At 35.0% G+C, this 23,576-nt stretch overlaps 1 protein-coding gene across 1 annotated transcript in view; it reads left to right on the forward strand.

Moving 5' to 3' along the window:
• ZNHIT6 (zinc finger HIT-type containing 6) overlaps positions 1-22,520 on the forward strand; it is a 58,318-nt gene extending 35,798 nt beyond the window's left edge. The window contains exons 10-11 of the mRNA XM_023501704.2: positions 13,787-13,911; positions 19,618-22,520. Coding sequence (XP_023357472.2) covers positions 13,787-13,911; positions 19,618-19,703 — 211 coding nt within the window. The 3' untranslated portion in view covers positions 19,704-22,520. The remainder of the gene's footprint in view (positions 1-13,786; positions 13,912-19,617) is intronic.
• Positions 22,521-23,576: the final 1,056 nt, after the last annotated feature.

Genomic DNA, 23,576 nt, shown 5'->3' on the forward strand with positions numbered 1-23,576 from the left:
TAAACATTTAATGTGTGCTAGACATTGCCAAAGAAAAGCGAGAGATAACAAGGCAGTTGCAAAGGCATTCAATATTGACTAAGCACCTACGATATGTTAGGCCCTGTACTTAGCTCTGAGGCAAGAGGATCCCTGCCCAATTGCAATTGCACTCAAGGAACTCACAGTCTATTAAACAACATAACAACTATGTATAAACAGGTTGTGTACAGGATAAATTGGCAGAAATCAACAAAGGAAAGGCACAGAATTGAAAGAAATCAGAAAAGGCCACTTATAGGAGGTGGGAGGCAGAGATGATAGGAGGTGGGAGGCAGAGATGAGGAGAAAGGGCATTTTTAGGAATGGAGGATAGTCACTGAAAATGTCTAGAGATGGAAATTGTATGAGAAAGAGCAAGGTCATTGTCACCGACTTGCAAAGTATGTTGAGAAAGGGAAGGGAATGAATAAGATAGAAGAGGGTTGGACAGGTAGGAGGGGTGTTGGGTTATAAGGGGATTTAAATGCCAAACAAATGGTTCCTATTTGTTTCTTGAAGTGATATAGAACCTTTGCAGGTTATTAATAGGGGGTTGGAGGGATGACATAGACTTGTGCTTGCAAGTTGTGCCAGGTCAAGGAGAGACTTGAAGCAGAGATGCCAACCATAAGCTGTTGGCAGTAGGTGAGGCATGAGGTGACAAAGGCCTGAACCAGTGTGGCAGCAACATCAGAAGGAAGTAAGGGAATGTATACCAGATATGTTATAAAATCTTTGGTGACAAAATCTCCACCTATCTCAAATGTGTTGATGGCATATTCCTATGCTATCTGTATAAATTCCATTAGGAGTTTTCTTAACATACTCTGATATTTTGGAAAATTAGATACAATTATTATCTATATATCTATACATGCATATGTGTACACATCCATTGATCCATTCCTACAAATGATAAAATTTTAATAATCAGTTTTAAAATCATATTTGTATTTAGACCAAAATTAGCATTTGAATACTAATATTCATAATTAGAATTTTAACATTATTTTCAGAAAACTAAGATCATTTGAATTCATAAAATTTGTATCTTCTAATTTTTAAGATAAGAATCAAAGAGGATTTAAATATTTCCTTTAAAATGGTTACTGAGAATTTATAGTTTTGCGGGCTATTTGATTTTTTAGAAATTCTAGAATCCTTAGCATGCCAGTGGCTTCACAATTGATATCTTTTACCAGATGTTTGATTTTGTTAATTCTGTATATTTTGCCATCCTTTATGGATTGGTTTATTGGTAGCATCTCAGTGCTTGGAGCATAATAGGTATTTAAGAAATGCTTATTGACTGAATGAACGGACTGTTCATTTTAGCTGTTATATACACTGAACAGCCAGATTCTGGTTTTTGCCAGTTCTGGTTTTTTTCCTTTATATTGCATTCACTTTTGCAACAAATTTACATGTTGAAATTATATATATTTATGCTAAGGAAAAGTAATAATGTGCTGTCAACATATGCAGTCTCTTAAGACACAGATTTCATTTTGCTTTAAGAAGTATCAGATTTTACTCTTTGTGATTGAAGGCTTATATTATAGGTATTAAATTAATTGACTTCTGAAGCCAAAAATAAATAAAAGGAAAAAAAAATGTAAAATAGCATTAAACAACTTACTGGCTGTGATTAGAAAGCCTACTTTGTAAACTAATACAAACTGATTTTTCAAAGTCAAAATTACATAATTATGCCTATATCATGTAAATAATAAGTTGAAGCTAGAAAAAAAAATTTTTTAAACTTCTTGCTGTACTGGGAGTAAAAAAATTTCTCCTAAAGAATATTTTTACAGTAAAAGTAAATATGCTTAATATAAAAGTTCTATAAAATTGATCATTGAGGGAATATTGACTGAAACTAGCTTGCATACTAGAATAGGGTTCATTTCAACCCAATAATTTTTGGTAGCTTTTTGAAATTATGGATTACATAGTGTTGTTTTAACTGTCATGCCAATAGGTTGTTTGTCCCTTGCCTTTAGAAGGCACTTTGCTAATCATATTAATTAATGCAGATTTCTTTTGACATGCGAGAGGGCATTTTCTCTGGCCATTCTCCAGGCCTTGAATGTTCTCCCTCTTCCACTTTAAGTATTGACTTCTTCTAAGACCAAACTAGAATTCCATCTTTTACAGGAAACCTTCCCCAACCTCTTGTAATTCCAGAGCTTTCCCTCTGTGTATGGGTTCTTTGTATGTATTTGTTTGACTGCTTTTTTTTTCCCCATTCGATTATAGGCTCCTTGAGGACAGGGATCGTCTTTTGCCACAGAGGCAAGTACAGGGCCTAACATATAATGGGTGCTTAGTCAATATGGATTGGCAGACAGCTGATAAGCCACCTTTGGCTTGTGGGCTTTATAGTGTTTGTAGGTCTGGGACCTTGAGTGAGTCCCTTGATATTTTGGAACTTCAGTTCTTGCTGAAACAAGGGCTTTGAGTTATATGATTTGACTAGAATGTGAATTACTTGTTGAATGCTAGAATTAGAATCACACACTGTCAGAGTTGAGAGGCACCTCAGCTCCCTTCCAGCCCACCCTGTAATTCACATTATTCTCTTTTTCTCTTTAACCCATTCTCTCATGAGGAAATACAGAGAAATAAGAACTTCTTGCTGAAAACTAGGTCCCTAGTTGTACCTTTGGTCTCATCTCCAGACTTTAGTTGTACCTTTTTGGTCTCACCTTTAGTTTTCTTTGGCAGACTGACCCAACATTCATCCTACCTTCTCTCTGGCCTAGTCTCCCCTCTACTTAACTTACCCACATTTTCCCTGATTTCTCTTTCCCAGACCAACATTAGGTACAAGCTGATCATTCTTGTTTTCTCTACCTCTTCCTCTTTTCCTCTTCTCACCTGTTTGCATCCTGGCCTCCAACTTCATCACCCAACTGAAACTAAACTGATCTACAGAGTCACCTATGATCTCTTTCATTGCTAAATCAGGTGTCCTTCTCCACTCCTCCCCTACTTGATTCTTCTCATCCTCTCTATAGAATTTGACTTTATTTACTATTTTTTTCCTCCTTAGATTCTGTCTTGGCTCCTTGCCTATTTGTTTAATTGATTCTTAAGTTCCATTGCTGGACCATCCTATTTAACTGGATATATCCCAGAGAATTTATCCTGAGCCCTCTTCTTTCTACACTTTGTTAGTGAATTCATTTCTCATAGTAGTTAACATCTTTTCTGCACATAACTCCCAGATTGATATAACCAGCTTTGTTCTTAGCTTCTGATTGGGATTACCAACTCCCTAATAGGCATTTTGAGCCAGATATTCCATAGGGAAACAGCATGGGAAAAGACCTGAATTTGGAGTCAGAACCCTTGGAACTCAGATTGCTGCCTCTGTGATCTCCAATAAATCATCTGACCTCAGAGAATTTAGTTTCCTTATTTGTCAAATGAGAGGGTTAAGTATCATCTGAGGTCTCTTACAGCTTTAATTATATATGTGAAACAGAAGTTATCTTTGACTCTCCGTCTCATCCTGCTTTCTTCCCAAGGGTGCTCAGACTAGCTCTGACTTAAAGAAATTATTCTTTACATCAAGCCTGACTTTGCTTCTATAATTTCTATCCCTTGCTCCTAGCTCTACTTTCTAAGACAGAAAAAGATAATTATTTCCCCACATATAATAGTCTCTTGAATAATTGATAAATCATGTCTTCTGGGCCTTTTCTTCTGTAGCTTTCACATCTCTAGATCTTTCAAACTATCCTTTGGCGTGAATTCAGTACTTTCACAATCTGAGTCCTCTCCTCTGGAAATTCTCCAGACTATCAATATCCTTCCTAAAATGTGTCATTTAGAAATGAATATAACATTTTAGTTATACTTTGTTAAGACAGTACCATAGGACTATCATCTTGTTCCTGGAATCTGTACCTCTAAAATTTCGATGCATCCTCAAGTCACATTAGCTTCTTTGTCTGCCGTAGCTTCCTTGCCTGCTATATCATACTGTTGACCTAAAGAGTTCTTTCAGACAAATTTTTGTCTAGCTAATGCCTTAATTCCTTACTCCATGTAGGACATCAGACCTAGCTGCCTTGTACATAATCACAGTCATTTAAGTGTTTGTCTCAAGAGAGTGTGTGTAAAGCTGATGTCCACTTGTAATATTAAGTTGTGTTTTTTCTTTTCCCCTCATTCATTTTTTGTGCCCATTATAAACAATTAGATCATAAGGACAAATAACAAAAAACAAGAAAATAAATGCTTCTGACTGTGACTGTTTTGATAACAGCAGATCTAGTTTCAAGTGTTGTGTGTAGTAAGTAGCACAGTAGAAAGAGTGGTAGATTTGGAGATAGACTTGCTTTTGAATTTGATTGTCCTTCCTCCTTTTATCACTTTAACTTCCTAAGTTTCAGCTTCTGTGAGAGGATTTGATTAGATCAGATCTTGATCTTTTTTGTGGAAACCTTTGGTAGACTGGTAAAACCTATAGACCTTTTCTCCAAATATATTAATTAATCTAGATTTTTTTTTTCTTAAGTTTTAATGCATATTTTTATTTTTAAAAGTTTATGCATTAAAATTGTTATTTTCTTAAGTTGGAATAATAACTAGAGGAAGAAGGATTAATAATAATAATAATACTTTGAAGAATAGAATTGCCAGTTTGTACCTTAGAATGAAAATTATACTTTTTAGTGCTACTGATTTGTACTTGTTAATTTGGGATTTCTTTTTGTCTTCACCTTACCCGAAAAAGAAACTTAGATATTTGGAAATGAAGACTATTTAAATGATAATGATACAATATTAAATCTATCACAGAACATTAAAAGAATTCCAGGATTTCTAAGCACATTCTTAACTATTTTCAGCTGCGTTCTATTGTCTTCTATGCAAACTTATTGAATGTAACTTTGTGGTGAGGGAATATTTTAAAAAATCAAAAGCAAGCCACTTCTTTTTAGATCTCATTTACATTATTTTTCCTAATTTCCCTTTTGGAATTTCTTTAGTACCACTGACATTTCCTGTAATCAATCCAGAGAAGAAAGTATACTTTGGTAATAACAATCATATTCAACTCCATTTTAAACCATCTATAAATGTTAACTTATTAGTCAGTATCTTTGATGTAAGATCCTTGCCAGTTGACATACTACTAGATGAACTAATCATCAATTTGAATATTTGCATTTTATGTAAAACATAAGACAAAATCAAATCAATATTATCTGGAGGAACAGGTTCTCCTGCGAAAAACAAGTAAAAGGAATTGGCCAAATTGCTTTTCTCCTTTTAGAGGCAAAAACAAACATAATTTCACAGACACTTCATCTTCTCATATTTCAGCATTTGCAAAAAGACCACCATGAAGTTAATTGCAGCTTATGCATCAACATCTGTTGCCAAGGATAAGGAAATAGAGAAATTGTATAAAGAACTTAGTAATACCCAACAGTTTCAATGAGCATATACTTTAATAGGATTTTAAAGCAAAGGTGGGCATAGAAGAGTAAAGTAGAGCCATTTAGAATTCAACATGTTAGAAAAGTTTAGAAAATATGGATCAGAATTGAAAAAGAAAAGAGATTTGTGGACACTGTATTAAAACCTTGTTTCAATTTTATGTCATAAACATTTTTGCTAAGAAAATAGAATAACTTCTGAATGTGTATTGACATGAGTAGAATGTTAGATCATTAAAAAAAAAAAGTTAAAAACAACAAGAAAAGTACTTTGGCTCTGGTTAGGGAAAAAATTCTTAACTGAAGAATAGAAAAAAATAGCTAAATAAAAAATGGTTTTGATTACATGAAACTTAAAAGATTTACATGGCACTGAAGACAGAAAAAGAAAAGGTAATGAATAGGAAAAGATATTATTAACAGTCACCAGCATAAGACTCATCTCTGAAATACATAGGTGCTAACACAAATATAGAACTAAGCACTTTTTTCCAATAATAAATCAGTGTACAAAGGCCAAAAGATATTGTATGAAAAGGGTTAAAGAATCATGTAGTGTAAATGACTGGAAATCATGTTCCAAAGAGTTAATCATAAGAGAAATACAAAGTAAAACAGTTTGTAATATTCATCTTCCATCTTAGAAACTGGCAGATGCCCCCAAAAGAAAGTAGTCAATGTTGGTGGGCTCTCTAGAAAGACAAGCACATGAATGCACAGTTGGAGGAATTGTGGATTGGTTTGATCATTCTGGATATTTGGAATCAAGCAAGAAAAATGAGTAAATTTTATTTTGTAATTCAACATTTGGATTACATTAAGTAACTCCAATAATAGGCCTGTGCTCCCAAGAAGGCCACAGACAATACTCTGAGATAGCAAAAAACTAGCAACAAAATAAAAAAGGAATGAATGAAAAACTATAGTCCATGCATGTAATAGAATATTATTGTTCAATAAGAAGAAAAGAAAATGAAAGGTTTACAAATGGAGAAATTGAGATAATTAAATCTTTTCATTTAAAATATTTAAATTCATTTAAAATAAATGAAAAGATCCTTGAGTGATACTGAACTTTGGATAACTAAAAAAATGAAGAAAAAAAGAATGAAATGCCTCCTTTATAGCTGAGAGTCTGGGAAATAAGTATACACATTGTGAGATTTCGTCACTGTATCAAATGTTATTGTTTCTCCTTGATATGAGTGAAGATCCTGGAGGAATGGGTGCAGAAAGGCCTGAGATGTAATTAACAATTAACAAAAAGCATTTCTGAGACATAGGTAAAAAGGAGAGATGAGAGGCATCAGCTACAGTGAGCACCAAATAATAATGCAAAAAAAAATTTTTTTTTTTACTTACCATAGAGAAGACAGCTACCAATTTGTTGTCTCTAAACTAGCTGTGTATAGTCGTACCATCAACTAACTCATCTGAGTAAGTTTGGAGTCAGTAACAAATTAGAGCAGTTGAAAATAGGAAAAGATAAGACATGAAGATATATACTTTTTAATATTACCTCTTATAAAATTTATTACTTTGCCTCCTAAAAATGGGAATGTCTAATCCTACTCTTTCATATAGCTTTATGAATATGCCAGTGTGCTGCCTCCCTTTCTCCAAGTCTTCCTTATTAAGGACCTATGATTCTACTCAAACTCAGTGAATAGATAAATATAGATGGGATAATCTTAAAGTGAAAAGATGATGACAAAGAGCATCAAAAAATTTTTGAAAGAGGTAGAGATTCCAGGAATCCAACGCTTAAGTTGAAGGGTTTAATCTTGGCCACAGCAGAATCAAGAATGCATTATTTAAGGAAAAGTAAGGAGACCAGTTAGATTATCATAAAAATATCCAAAGGAAGATAAATGGGTAATAAGCCAGCCTTTGAGCTGACTTTTTCCAACCCAAGGAGTTTAATATCTTACAGGTTTTTGGGAGCCTCTGAAGGTACATAAGCAGAAGAGACATGGTCAATTTTGTGTCTGAGGTAACTTTGTTGGCTGATATTTTAGCTATTTAGATTTGTAGGATTTATTTTCAAAATAACATAATAGCCTAGCTTAGTGGGTAGAAAATAAATCTTAGAATTAAAAAGATCTGAGTTCAGGTCTCATTTCTAACACATCCTACTATGTGATTTTGACTAAGCTTTATAAGATTTTTTTAAGTAATAGGAAATATATACAAAAAAAATTCTAAAATAATTAGTAGGAAAGATGGTTATTTATGTTGCTAGAAGTTCCTAGTAGGAACTATTGGTGACATCACAAGACTTTAAAAAAAAAAAAAAGATATTAATAGTTATGCACAAGGTATTTGGATGAAACCAGTTTTGAAACTAAAATCTGTTGATGAATTATATTACTATTTAAGGAGCACTGATAATAGAGACCTGAGAATTGAAATGTTATGCCTGAGAAAAGAGAAAATCAGCAATAAAAAGGCTGTGTGAAAGTTTTTGCTAATATTCCATGTGTGTATTAGGTACCTCAGTAAACAGGGTTCACTTAATAAGTTGAGTGGAGAACATAATTCTCATTTATCTGTAATAATCCTAAGTAGAGAAGAAAGATGGCTAAGACCAATATAGTTTATATCAGAAAACCTATAAAATCTTGCAGAGAAATATGGTTGATATAGTGAGTATATAGAATAGATAGATATAGAAGCTGTGAAAAGAATTAAAGTGTACAAAAACCTTGTTGAGATTCAGTTAATCCTAATCATATCAAGAACAATTAAGGATGAAACTGGAAAAAAAAACTAAGAAACGGACCAAAACAGAGAGTTTGAAAGTTTTTACAATTCCCCATCCCTAAGAACATAGAAGAGGCACTAATGAAAATGGGAGGCAAATTAGTATTCACAGAATAGGTCTCTAATAATGAGTTAGAGAATATCAAAGGATTTGATTCTCAGATATCTGAAAGACACAATAGTAATAGAGATGTTGGATGTACTTACTGTTTAAAAAGACCTCAGAACATCCAGTAATCTACCCACTTATATTTCTCTGTCCCTATCTCTATATAATATATGGACTCATTGAGGAGTGAGTCTTTTTATGTTGCCTACTCATACTTTTGGGAAATGCTGTTCTGTAAGTCATATAGTCTGATGAAGGGTCTGGGAAAAAATAAGACTCTTACTATTTACTGTTTGTTGACTACATAAAAACATTTTTTTTTTTTCAATATAAACCATTGCCTTAAAAGTTTTCTCCCTTATGGTATTCCGCAAGTTTGTCAAATTATCAAATATTTTTCAAAGAACTTTGTTTGATCTTTATTGGAATACATGGGAGAGCTTCTGAAATACATGGGAGCCACCTGACAGTGACTGCTGGAGATCCAACCCAGAATGGATCGCTTCTTGTGAGAGGATGATACAAGGAGAGTGAGAGGCAGATGCTGTTCTCTGACCACTCTGATTGAGAGGCCATTGCATTGTTTGACCTCTCTCCTCTTCCCTCTGCCTCCAATTTATCTTGTTCCCAGTCCACAACATCTGTGTCAGCAAAGGGCTACCTTGCAATTCCTTCAGATATTATGATCCGCAGCTGTGGAGGCTCTCAGAGAATTGACCTGACCCTTAACAGATCCTCTAGTTATTACAGACACTCGTTGTTTAGTTGTTTTTCAGTCATTATATTTTTCGTGACCCCATTTGGGTTTGTTGGATTTTTTTTTAAATCAAAGATACTGGAATGGTTTGCTATTTCTTCTAGTTTGTTTGACAGATGAGGAAACTTGAGGCAAATGGTTAAATAACTTGCCCAGGATCACACAGCTAATGTCTGAGGTCAGATTTGAACTCAGAAAAATGAGTCTTTCTGATTCAAAATCTAGTGCTCTATCACTACTACCTAATGATAGCTAGTGCTATCCTAGCTGCCCTATCAAAGTCAAGTAAAGCATAAAAAAGGGAGACAATCTTTTCAATTGTGTCTGTATTCACTACACAAGATATTTTGTCTTATAGTAAAAGACTACACATAAAAGAGGGGTTTCCTTTTGAATTTGTAGTTCTTTACCTTTTGAACTTTAAAAATAAAATACTTCAATAGCTACTTCAGCATAATTGGTTCCATTTTGTAATCTTACATATTTTACTTAATGCATTTAAAAACATTCTGAGAAAAGGTTGATGGGTTTCATTAGACTGCTGCTAAATGGGGTCCATAGCACCAAAAAAGGCTAAAAAAAACCCAACTTTGCTATAGATGGGAGTTCCCCCAATGCACACTGACATCATATTGTTTGTACTGTACTTCCTTAAAACATTACATAGCCTCCTAAATAAGATCTGTAATCATTCAAAAGATTTTGGCTGAACTATCAGTTGGATCGATGACAGATGATGTTTCCGGTTGACTGTGGGCCGTCATGAGAAGGGAAGGAATCAAGCTTGATGCATCTGATTTTTATGGGAAGCTGACAGATGCTTTTCATGATCTCCCTACCGTCTTCCTGAAATAAAGGTTCATCTTTCAAATACCAGTATTCCCCTGGAGATTTTGTATGACTGGAAATCATGTAGTTCTTCTGCTTCCAAAGATTCGTAGTTCTTGTGAGTCACCCAAAAAGCATCGGAGAAGTGTGTGATAGTCCTAAATGGTCTTACATATGTCCTAAGAAGATTATTGTGCACAAGCAGTAACGTAAAGGAAACAATCGTGGGGGAGAGGGTTATGAATAAAAAATCCAATGGTCAGATCATGGAATTGATATGCCATGTTCGTATTTGTGTAGTGTTGGATCTGGAAGAAAGTCCCAAGTAAGTAGATGTGTGTGCACTTGGACAAGAGCACTTAGTGATACCTGGGTTATGATTTGTCCCCTTAAAGGACAATACCTCTTATTTAATTACAAACATCAGATTATTAAAGAAGCAATAGTAAAGAACAGATTTGGGAATGAGTAAAGATGAGAAACAGAATGTACCAGCATACTACATATCTAATAAACATTTTTGAAAGAATATGTGATGAAGTAGCCTCAGCATTTCAGGATTCATCAAATTACATTCTTATAAGAACCATTTTATAAATAATGTATCTATGATGGCCTTTCTACATTGCAAAATGATGATTATTTTTTATACCTTTTGTAAAATTGTTGAACTCTTATCACATGAAAAAGCAAGGTTCAGACATCTTCACACTTGGAAAATTCATATTAAGGGCTCTTTTTCCAATAAAGAGATCTTCCAAACTTCACCACAAAGTTTGGAAGATAAGCTCTGCTCTAAGTGTGTCCTTTTTTCCCCAGCATGAGTAATGGTAGTTATATGAACTAAAAAAATTCAAATGCAAAAAATGATAGGAATCAGATTCTTTTTAATGTAATGGAGTATAAGAAATAGGTTAAAGGAATGTTAACTCATAGACGAGGTCTGTTTCTAATAGTACTGGGACATTCTGAGTTCCAGAAATTGTCACATAGAAATATTTGGACAAAAATATTACAGTACCAGGAATGAATTGGATCTATTTCATCTGCATTTAGTTGGTTTTTGGATTATCTAATAGTAAATTTATGAGATTTTATTCTTTTAAGCTAAAATTTTTTTAAGTGCCTTCTCATTTCTGTATAACATTTTGACTTTAAAGTTAAATTTTTCCACTCCGCTTATTTTCCTTCCAGTTTTTTTCATTGTTTACATAACTTAGTTCCTGATACAAGTTCACCTTGTTTTGCAGAACAGTAAAATTTTAGTGAATTTTAAACACTTTGCATTTGATTTAGGAGCAATTTGATTCAGCTCGATAGTGTTAAAAATTGTGTTCAAAAGCATTATTTTTCAAAAATTTCTGGTGTTTGGTACATTTTTATTGATCTCATTAAAGGTAATAGAAAAAAAAAAGATTAGAAACTCAATTTTGCCCTTCTAAATGCTAGTAAATTTATCGAGAATTCTAGATTGAGAAACATGATTACACAGAATGAAATTTCAAGGGCTGTGTTTAGTTGATGGATATCTTACTACTTACATTTTTTCACATCAGTTAATTTAGTGGAAGGGAAAACCATCTTCAGAGATTAGATAGTCCAATCACTACATTTTTTGGTGAGGAAATTAAAGTGCAGAGAATTATGTCGTTCTGTGGATTTAAATATAGAATGTTTATATTTAGCCCAGTAAATTGAAATGTACGTAGCATATAGATTCAGATTAGTGCAAGAAGAAGATAAAGGTAAACTATTTCATGAGCTTTTACAGTCATTGTAAAAATTTGGATAGGTGCCGGATATGAGGAGGAATCAATTTGATTTTGCAAATTAGAAGCAGTGATACAGTTAAATAGCTTGACCAAATGTAATTTAACATGCATTTATTAAGTATTCATTATGTGTCAGAGGTTGCATCAGGTGCCAGGACTACAGTGACAATAATCCCTATCTTCATGAAACTTAATCATCAACAGGGAAATCATGTATGCTAATAATATAAAATATCTACAAAACTTAAAGAAATTTTCAGTGCACTGACAAGGTAGGTGTAAGGTATTTGGGTAGTTTTCTTTAGGAAATGGCATTTGAGCTAATTTTCAAAAAGAGCTCAAGATTCCCTAAGAAACAAGGAATTCAGCCCTGGACTTCTTAAGCCTCTTTCATTTACATTAACCTGGTCATCTCTTTAACGAATTGTGTCCTGGTTAGCTCCAGAGAGCAACAGGTGGAAGCTTCAAAGGGACAAATTTCAGGCCACCGTAGGAAAGTATTTCTATTCTAATAATGAGAGTTGTACAAAAGTAGAAAGCTGCCTCAAAAGGTTGTGGGTTTCCAGTTACTGAAAATCTTCTAGCAGAAACACTAGGTCACTACTTACCAGATCTGGTAGGACTTAATTTCAGAGAAGAGATTTGATTAAATAACTTAAAAAAAATTTTTTTTTTTAATTTTCTTCATTTGCTGGGCTGAAACATATTACCTTTAATCAAGCCAGCTAATAGGAATTAAAATATATTAGACTAAAAAAAGAAGGAAATAGCAGATTTTTGAAGGGCAAAGAGAGAGAGCTCTGTGTCATCAACTGAATTCTGAAATGAGTGATTTTTCATTCAAATTGAAAGGCTCACCAATTAACTGATTTCTGAACTCGGGTCATCTCCTGTGATTGTTACATAATTATTGCTAAAGTGCAAGTGCTTTAGGTTCTTGAAGTTCTTTGCTGGGCACCATAAAATATCTCATCTAAATCATGAGTCAATAGAAATCTGACATGGCATTTGGATTACTTTTAGCTTTATGGCTAACTTTTTTGTTAATATTTGTAAGACATTGCTATAAAGCAGCTATGGTTATAGAGCTCACAGCTATGTGTTTTAATGACTGAGTTAAAACATTTAAGTTAGTACATTGGTACTCAAGTGTAGTGAAGGTACTTGAGGCTGGGGTATGATTCTGTCTTTTGCTAAAATATTTTTCTTAGAATAGGTCATAATTATTTTTGGTCAAGAGGAATATGAAACCAGATATTTTCATGATGTTTTAATCTAAGAGGGGAAGAGAAACTGCTATTGCTTTCATTTTAGTTTTCCTCAAGTCCCATTATGTGCAGCTTCTGTATATCCTTGATGTTTCCTTTGTTGAACAAATTTCATACTTTTCTATTTAATCATTTTAATGGTAAAATAATTTCAGTCTCCTTCAACATTAATGTATGAATTGTCAGTAGACAAAGGTAAAAACATTTAGTAATTGGAAAATGCCAACTAATTTTTAATATATTAAAATTTCATAAGACCAACTCCATTTTACTTTGGGGAAAAGACTGTTTTCTCTAACTAGCCTTCAGCCTTTGTATATGTGTGTTATTTTTTTCAATCTGGTGATTAAGGATTATTTCATTCTTTGTACTTGTAGCATTCAGTGCCTGAATGACAATGAATAATACTTGTTCATTAAGTAATAGAATGATCATCCAAAGATCAAGGTCTTCTCTTGCTACTATTTAGAGGGAAAGTGCTTAACTCCATTTTGCCTCAGTGGCAAGTGGTCAGAATTGAGACCAAGTTTAGCCTTCTGAGTTCAAAATCTTTCAATAGGAGACATCTGAAGAATAGACTAAAGAGGTCATCAGTGAAAATAACCTTACTTTTAGTCAAAAGTCTGAATTTACTTCTTTCTCATCATATGATCTTTGTTGGGTTTTCTCTGAGAAGTAATCAAACTTAAAATCCATAAAGTTTATTATAAAGGCTTTCATTTTCATGTGTTTTGGTTCCAGAATGCTGCTATTTGTTTTTTGTTTTTCTTCATCCCTAAATACTTATTTTCTAACCTTAATTTCTTTTAAAGGTATTATGAACTGGATCCTTGTCAAAGTCTCACAGACAATTTGAAGGACAAAGTGGTGATTGAGTACCCAACATTACATGTGGTATTGAAAGGATCTAAGAATGACATGATAATCCTTGGCCAAGGTAAATGAAAATTAATGTTTAAGTATTATGCTGTGTTTATATAATTCCACAAAATAAATAATAATTAAGAATACACCTGTATTAAATGATGGGGAAAAGAGCATTTTTGTTAATTTACTTTTTAATTGTCAGTTAACTATTGCCAAGAAATAAACAATTCTGCTTTATTGAATATTCTGTTAAGTATATCGTTTTAAACCCTTTCTTTTTATTTCTTTTCCTTTTGTTGTATAAAGCAGTGGCTATTTAGAAAGCTATGGAATATTTTGATGATTTATTTAAAATTAATAAATGTAATGTTCTCCAACATGAGAAGCTGTCAGCTTAAAATTGTCTTATAACTTGGTTAGCATCGCCTGATGTTACCTGATCTTACATAGTTGGTAATGTAATGTTTTCAGGTGCTGGTGATCTTTGTTTCCTATCACACACTTATAGTAATGGAAAAAATTGTTCTGCTCAGATCCCCCTGAAACATCTTTGGAGAATCAGGCTTTTCTCCACCTGTGTCAAGGAGTGAACTCTATTTCACCTCTCCTTCCTTGCCTTCCCAGGGAAGGGCAGCAGGCTGCCCAGGGAGTGCACTCACTGACCTTTCTCTTTTACCTCCTAGACTCTGTAGCTTCTGGCCGGGCAGTCCCAAGTGCCCGCTCTTGCAGACAAGCCACCTTGGGTTTCTTGGCATCTCTTTAACTGGGGACCTGTTCCACATACTCTCTAGATTGCTTTTGTTAGGGTCTTGTGTCGAAGTAGGGTTGTTCATGAGTTTATTTAAGTAATTTGACTTGATGGCTACCTTTGTATTTAGGCAGTAGTCCTATCTTGGTCCTTTGTCCCTCTCCACTTCTCCCATTCTCCGCTACCTAAACCCACTGACTTTTTGTTTCTTGTTTCTGCTTCCTTGGCTTCCTTTGCAGCCTCACTTTTGACCAATCAAATGTACTTTTAGAACTTGCATTCTGAAAGTACATTCTGACTTAGCTTTAATTTCACTTTTGATATGTCAGTGGATCTGTCTGTCTACCTCTCAAAGTTGTTCTAAGGATCTAATGAGGTAATATTTGTAAAACGCTTAGCATAATGTCTGGCAAAGAGATGCTTAATAAAAGCTTGTTTCCCCTGCCCTTCCTCTCTCATAATAGTATAAATTACAACTCATCCATTCCTGATCTTACATAAGTTTGTCCATGGCTTCCTTTGAGAGGTCCATCCCTCAGAAAAACTTCCTCTAGATCTCTTAATGTTGTATAGGGGGAGGGGAAGGAAGGATAATCAATTGACCATCCCTCCTTTTCTGATCATAACTTATTTTATATTCCCAATCTGTACATTAAATTAAGCTTGGAAATTTTTTTAAAAGGAAGATTCAGTAACTTTGTATAGGTTAGAACTTTTTTGCTTCACATTTGCTTTATTCAGGCCCACAAGATAACATTACAGATACAAATTATAATTATAAGCCAAACACCTTTAAGAGACTGGAGAAGACTTAATTATTTTATCCCACAAATCCTGCTAATTCTTACATAAACAAAATGTGTAAGCAACAAAATCTTTATTCTAACAAGATTTTTTCCTATAATAGGATTTGAATTAGTTATATTTTCCCTCCTGTTTGTGACACATCTTTTTTTTTATTGAATTAGTAGTGAAAGACATATCTTCAAAAATGACCAAAATTTGGCAGACATTACTTGGAACAAACTTTTGAGATTCCTTAGTTATAAATTGCAGATCCCCAAATACTATAACCTCTTGTATCATATATATATATATATATATATATATATACTTTTGTAGCTATATTATTTTATAATGCTCAAAATAAATCATGTTAGCTTTGAATGACAAGTTTATTTTTAATCTTAGGTAATAACTTAATTTCTTTTATTAATATCTTCATACAATTCTGTCTAAACGTTGGTTTTACTGAAAGCTGTATAGTACTAGCCAGGGCAAACATGTCTGTGTAAATAAACACATCACACACAGCTTCTTTTTTCACCTTGTTTAGGAATGCCAGTGAAAGTAGGGCTTCCTGTAGAAATGTGGGAATAAAGGGCTGCTTTAGGAGTATACGTGAAGTCCAGAGTTGGCATTTTCTGATGAGTATGGAAGGTTCTCTGGGTGCTATGCTTTTACTACAAGAGATTATAGCAGAGGAAACCAAAAACATGAAAGGTTTGATTCTCATTTTGTCAATGATCTATAAAGGCCTCAGAAATCATTGTGAGGTCTTCCTGTATGAGCAGTTAGAAGCTGCTTCTTTGTATGCTCTTGGAATATGGGATTTTTGCCAGGGTGGTCTTGCTAATAGCCTAGATTTAGGAATTGGGAAGAACCAAAGACAGCATTTTCTTTGGAAAGGCTTTGGAATTCCTCCCCCTCTCCTAAGACAAAATGTTAAATTGTTGGTCTTGAATTTAAAGTACAAGGTGTCTCTCTTCACTTTGGCTGTAGCTACAGTGGTGGGGGGTGGGGAGATGAAATGTGGTTCTGGGCTGGGATTCAGCAGTTTTCACACTTTGCTTCTGTTAAAATGTTTTTATGGTCATAGGTTGCCAAAAGTTGCTTTTGAAAAGTCTGCCTTCATTGATGGGACCTTAGGTAAATTGAGTTTGTTGTTGGTTCTTTTAAATCTAAAAGAAAATGGCTCAGTGTTTATTAGCACATCGAAGGAATTGTGCTGATTACCTTTGTTTAAATTAAAAGAAAAAGCCCTCACTATAGAGTCAATGCAAGTGACCTGTACTTGACAAAAGTGAGACTATTTTAACATATTAGTCTAAAGAAAGACCACACTTTTTACCCAGGTCTAACATATGCAAAGGACTGAGTGGGATTCTAAATGTCACTCTCTGAAGAGAATGACAACAAAAATAACAGAGCAAGACAGCAATGAAGGGAAAAATCAGCTTGAAATTGTAAAATTGTTAGGTTTTGTTTTTTTTTTTTTTTGTAAAATCACTATTTTTAAGTACCTATTTTTATGATGCGATTTGGGGTAATTATATTTTGGTGTGTGCTCAATTTTTCCTTCAGAAAATTATTATTTTGGGAGTAGCCTGTATTCAAACCAATCCACGAAGATGCTCAGATCTGTGCCATTTCCAGTTACAAACTAGGAGCAGAAGAATTCCAGTGCCTTAGTTGGGAGGGGTTTCAGCAAGTGTTCTGGTCCGGCCAACCCCAGTAATAGCAAAGATGACATTCTTCTTCTCATAACTGGTGTTTGTCCTTCTGGATATTACAGAGCCTTTCTTACTCCCAGCCAGTGTCTTTCCCCTCATCCTCAGTTTGCCTTTTGTGTTCCTAATTGTGCCCCTCAGGGCCAAGCTGGGTAAATGTAATCTCATTTTTTACAGAATTCTTAAGTAGTTGATGATTCTCAAATTTGCCCCCAACTCTGCCATCTTCTAATAGAAGAGTTTGTAGATATCTGCCTCCAGTGTCCCTCCTAGATACATTCCAACAGTAGCAGCATTGTGCTCTGACCAAGAAGGGGCAGCCAGAGAGCCGTGCAGTCTGAAGGAGGGAGAAGAGCAGGGGCTCAGCCTGCGGCAGACCCAGAAAGACCCGAGTTCCCGTCTCCCGGATATTATTAGCCGGGTGCTGCTGGGCCTGCCTTGAAGCTCTGCTTGCTTCTGTGAGGATTCCCACAGTTTGTGGAAGGAGCTGAGACTCCAGGGAGCCCAAGGCCAGTCCTCAGAGGGCACCTTCCCTCCCAGCTTAGGTGCCCTCAGATGGGGCATGGGGGCCTGAGCCTCCTTGGTTTTCCGGTATGAGGTGGCCTGCCTGTGCCCACAGCACAGCTTAGTGCACTCATCGTGGTCCTCCTGTCAGACCCCTCAAGGAATTGACCCAGCCTCCCCCTGACACCCTTGTTCCAATTGTTAGTCTTCCCTTCCTCGGCACTTGCCTTGAATTCACTTATTATCTGTACTTGTTATACTCTTCTGAGGGATTTAAGTGCTTCCTTTGTACTGAGTTTTGGCTCCATGCTGGGGAAAAGATGGGCCCTGCCCTCCTAGAGCTGACGTTCTTGTGGGAGGAGAGGGCCGCCATGGTTTTGTATTGCTCTTTATCCCAGGGCAAGTACCTTACCCACTTTGCCATTGTACTGACTGACTCCTTCACCTTGAAATTCACCAGAACATCAAGATTTATTTTGTCTTTTTTTTTTTTTTCTTATAAATTGCCTTCTGAGCAGCCCTCATTTTCCTGGACTTGACAATGGATGTTTTCTTTTTTACCCAGATTCAGGCAGAACCTGTTAAATTTTGTCTTTGTTAAGATCAGTTCACCATTGTAGCCCGTCCACCTACATTTTTTGCCATCTATGGTCACTGTATTTAGTGCATCTCCCAGGTTGGGTCAAAGTAAAGGCAGTTCAGAAGAGAAGCTAGGAAACCTGAATGGCCATAGGGGAGCAAACCCACATAAATGAAGAAAACACCTTGTGTTAATTAGTTAACTAATATGCCAGCTACCATGTCACATTTTGGGAATATAAATCTAAAAGAAACAGTCCCTGCCTTCAAGAAGACTACATTCAAATGATGAAAAACATCTCATGTAGGGGAGTGCAGGCCTGGAAAGAGGCTTTGGGTTCAGAAAGTCCCCAGGATGTTCCCCAAAGCTATTGGGCAGTAATCAATCTAATATCTTTCTCTAAGCAGTGGTAAAGTGTTGTTAGGCCAAACTCTAATGGAAACTTATCCCTCTGGGCCTCAGGTGGACTTAGAAAACAGCACATTAACATTCCCTTGTATTGCATTTTGATTTATTTTGTTAAACATTTTCTAATTATATTTTTAATCTGGTTTATCCTTAAGGGTTCCTGCTCTGGGCAATGGATTTGATCCCTGTGGTGTAGAGGACCATTAACTTAATGGGAAAAAAAAATGTCAGCTTTGTTATATTTCTACACATAAAACCCAAGATTAGGAAATGTCACTGCCTTCTTGGCTTAAAAAAAAGTTACTTTAAAATGGAGACTGTAGCACAGAACAGCTTTCCTCTGCTCAGATCATGTGCCACCCCTTGAATCGGGCTTTTATTGTTTCATAAGAAATTAAAAGAGGTTGGGGGTGGGGGGGAAGGAGGGTTAGTCAGAGGAAAGATGGCTTTTTTTGTTGTTGTTATCGTGGGTCTTGGTTGCTGGAATACCACTCCAGGTAACACATTTATTTAGTGCTTCTCCTCTTGCCTTTCCCTCTTGCCCAGGATCTGTGGACTTCCAAAACTTTACTCCAACATTTATTAGGAGCTCATGCTCTAGCTAGGCTATCGGCCCACATTTTATGAATGTACCCTGAGCTCTCAGGGTTTTTTGCAGAAAACAAGAAAAAGTGAAATCTTGGAAAAATTTATTCCAACCACCCTTGCATATCCTGTGTAATAATAGTGATCTGTTCAAAGCCACTAGCATGGAATCATAACCACACTGTGAAGTGACCATTCCCGAGTCCTCCCTGCATTCAGGAAGGATGTTACCTCACAAAGTAATTGCCACTTTCAGTCCCTGGGATTCTTGTTTATCATGGCCAGGATGTACATCACAGTTGTTGGCAGGGGGATCTGACTTGTGGGGCCCAGTGAGGTAGAGCACTCTTCCCAATTCATTATGAGGGAGAAGAAAAGGAGATCTGACAACAGTCAAATCGGCAATAGTGTAAATATATGACTATATCTTTACTTTTCCAGAGACAAGTGAATCTACTGAGAGTTTTGGCAATGAAAATCCAGCACTTTCTTCGGAGGAAGAAGGTGAAATTCAAGAGAGTTCCTGAGGAATATGCATTGGTTGTCTGCTTTGGGAGAGGAGGAGCGCCTTTGATTTTGGTTTTAGTTTTTTACTTTTAAATTTAATTTTTTTAAAATTTACATTAAGAATTTTTTTTCTGGCCCAGTGTTCATGTGAGGTGCCCAGTCAGATTACTAGCTTTTTTTTTTTTCTTTTGATCATCATTGAATGAATTTGTTCCCATTTTCATTCATATGAACTTTAGTATTTAATATCTAACCTTTACTTAGATATTTTGAAGCTTAATTACTCAGATTTTTGCTAACCAGTGAAGGATTGGTGTGTAAACTATAAGGGCCAAAAGAATCTGGCTCCATGAGGGTTCAATTATTGATATTGATATTGATAAATATATATATATATATATATATATTGACCTTGGAACAATGATTTTTTTTTTTTAAACTGCATGTGCATCTTTCCATCTTGAGGGAAGAAAAAAGCAATGTCTTAGAATTGAGTAGTTTAATCTGAAAGGCACCTAATATAATCAAATGAGGACTTTGGTAAAATGTAACAGAAGACTGTTTGAGTCATCAGTTTGCATACTCTCTAGGAATCATAAATGTTTAATACTGTCTTCATTTCCATCACTACATATGCTTCTCCCCTTTAATGTCATTAAAGTATGTATGGAGTAGTTGGATCTTTAATTTATTTTTCATTCCTAGCAATACCTGAAAAACTTGGAATCTGTGCTATAGAAATGTACATATGTGTATTTATTATATGGACACTTTAAATTTTTATCATATGGTATCCTTGTAAGCCTTATGATTTCACTTGTTGGAATTGCAACGTTTTCCTAATTTTACTGGAATTTCTTAAGTTATGAAACGACTGTATAGATTAAAAGATTATTACATCTGTATCGCATCTGTGTATTGAGTGATTTTAAAAGGGAGATAAAAAAGACATTGTTGAATTTATGATTATTTCAAAATTGGAAGGAGATCTAGAAAATAGTGTGGGGCCCTAGGAAGCTTGAAAATGTATGAAGATTATAGAAGGATAAATTGAAAGAAAAGTTTTATGATAGCTACTATAGAAACTGGGAAAGAAGAAATCTAGAATATGGTGATGTTCAGTGAGTCTCTGGGTGAAAAAATAAATCATCTTTTTAATATGATTTGTAAAGAGTAAGTTCATTATTTAACCTGATGAGAGCTTTCTATATATCCTAAGTCTTTACATCTTAAAAAGAACATATTCCTCTATCTTTCTGTTTTTGATCTTTGTATTTCCCCTTCCCCTATAAAAACTTCTCATGTGAGCGACACCTTGCTAGCAAGATAGCAGAGAGAGAACTAAAGTTGATATCTCAAAGAGTTAGTTTATGAGGAATGAATAGATCAGATTCAAATTAATGTGAAATTTGGCTCTCTCTACTCAACATTGGGAACGGGACAAAAGTGAGTTAAGTGAGTAGTATAAATACCATGAAAAGAGTTAGAAAGCATGGTGCAGAGATGTGATTTAGTAGAGATAGTATAAAGTACACAAAAGGACATGCAATCTGAATATCAGGGAAGAGAGGCGTTTCCTGACAGTGAAATCTGTTATGTCGTAGATATATTTCCAAGCAGAGTGTTAAGAATTCCATCCTTTGTGGAATTTAGATGTAGACTGGATAAAACCCAAAGTATTTACCCTGTGCTTTCCCCCACCCAGGGGAAAGACTCCATGACTTAATTCATCTTTGCCGTCCCTGATTTCTAAAATTCCATTTCTTAACCATTCCTACCCTAGATTAGTCCTGTGGAAACAGTCTCCTTTGCCCCCGGCAAGGTGTACGTTGATTCACTGTTTGAATTTTAGATGTGTTGATACGGTCCTGTGCCATAGGTTTCAAAAGTGGTGGGATTGGGGGAAAGGATTTTAATTTGCTGAGAGTGCAGAATATTTTAGAACTAGGAACTAAAATCTTGGAACTCTTATTTTAATTCTTTCTCCCTTTCCATTTCTGGATTTTTGACAGAGTTCTAAGTAAACTGATGTATGTCAAGTTCAGCATGCTGCATTTCACAAATCATACTCAATGCACAAGAGATGAACAGGCTTTTCATTTTGTTTTTGTAAACATTGAGTTCAAAGGAAATTGGGACTTTCATAATTGCTAATTATTTCATAAAGGTTTATTTAATAGCCACAAATTACTGTAAATGTTATCTACAGCTGTTCTTATTATAAATATGAGTTTAAAGATCACAATAAGTATTATAATTACCAAAGCTTAGTTAGCAGCCAATTTGTTTCACGTGTAGCAATTTCTGGGATCCAAGGTTCATGGTGGCTATTAAAATACTAAAAATGTATATATCTTTTTATATCCTATTGTTAGGGGGCTCACTGAACAATTTTTAAAATTTGTGGCTTTTTTTTTCAGTTTCTTTAAATTTTTATAGCATGGAAAAAAATTTTTTTAACATCACTTATAGACCTTTAAAATGACTAAATGTCCTAAAATGCCTTTTATGTTTTGTCTTTAGACACATGGTTTACTTATTCAGAGTTTATCTTTGTGATTTAAAGTAATTTTTCTGAAGGTAGAGTATAACACGAGATGCATCTATAAAGTCCTAGTTGTTTTAATTATTCTTAGAACTGTTTTCAGTTTCCATTTAGGACTGACTTATTTGGATTTGTCATAGTATTATTGATTTGAATAAGTGCTTGTAGCTTCAAACTTTTTTCCCTGTTGAAATTTTGGAAGCTGTTTCCAGTTTCACCAATATTAAATATGTTTATTTTGAAATTCAAGAGATGTTTGGTACAATATGCTTCAAAAATAAAAAAAAAATTTAAGTATAAAAGAGTGGTGTATCTATAATATATTTGTATATGTATGTGTTCATATATATGTGTATACATAATACACATTTTTTTAAATATGCGTCTGTATTCCCATTCTTAGGGAATCTGTACTGGAAGGATAACGTTTATTCAGTAAAAGCCATCAAAAATATGAATGCAGATGTTCCTTCAATTGGACTGTAATTCAAACATTTCTCTAAGAGGATAGGGGACCTTAGTTATAGTCTCTCCTGAGTGGTACAATCCCCCAATATCAAAGTATATCTCTTGATGGCCAAAATAGGCATATTATAGACTAGCAAGTATTGTGTGTATGTGTGTGTACTCACATGTGCTATACCAGTAGGGGTTAAGGAAGAGTTCCAACTCCAAGGAAAGCACTTGGTTAGTATAAATAGATAAAGCATTTATTAAGTACTCAGTATTTGTGGGACAGTAGGAATGTAAATACAAGTAGTATTTATCCCTATCCTCAAGCAGCTTACATCCCAATGGGGGAAGCCGCACCAAAAAGGGGACCTGGAAAAAAAGATATGTCAATGAACTTTTTATTCTCCTATGTAGCAGTTCCAAAAAAAGATTTAAAAACCAGCCCCAGCTCTGAGGGAGTTCACAGCCTGAATGGGGAGGCAGATGGAACTAAGTAGGTATAAACCAGCCTTATTAAAAGATAAATTGGAAATTCCAAGAAAGGCACTAGAATGAGGAGGGATCCGGAAAGGCTTCCTCCAGAAGGTAAGTTTTTAGCTGACAGTTGAGAGAAGGGGAGGTGGGGCAGGCTTGAAAGAGGGTGAATGTGGTAGCTAGTCCAAGGACAGAATGAAGGCGTGGATACTGGCACAATAAACCAAGGCTCTCCTCTCAGAGCCCATGGTGGCCAGAGTGGAGGCAGCCTGTCTGGAGATGGCTGGGCAGTGTTCAGCAACTTCATTACAGACTTCCTCCTTCTGGTCCCAACTAAAGTATCACCATATGCAAGCAGCCCTTTCACCTTCCTTCTAAGATTATCTCCAGGTTATCCCATTTGTACCTCTTTTTTTGAACA

The sequence above is a fragment of the Sarcophilus harrisii genome, chromosome 4 (genome assembly GCF_902635505.1).
Source record: "Sarcophilus harrisii chromosome 4, mSarHar1.11, whole genome shotgun sequence".
Classification (NCBI taxonomy): domain Eukaryota; kingdom Metazoa; phylum Chordata; class Mammalia; order Dasyuromorphia; family Dasyuridae; genus Sarcophilus; species Sarcophilus harrisii.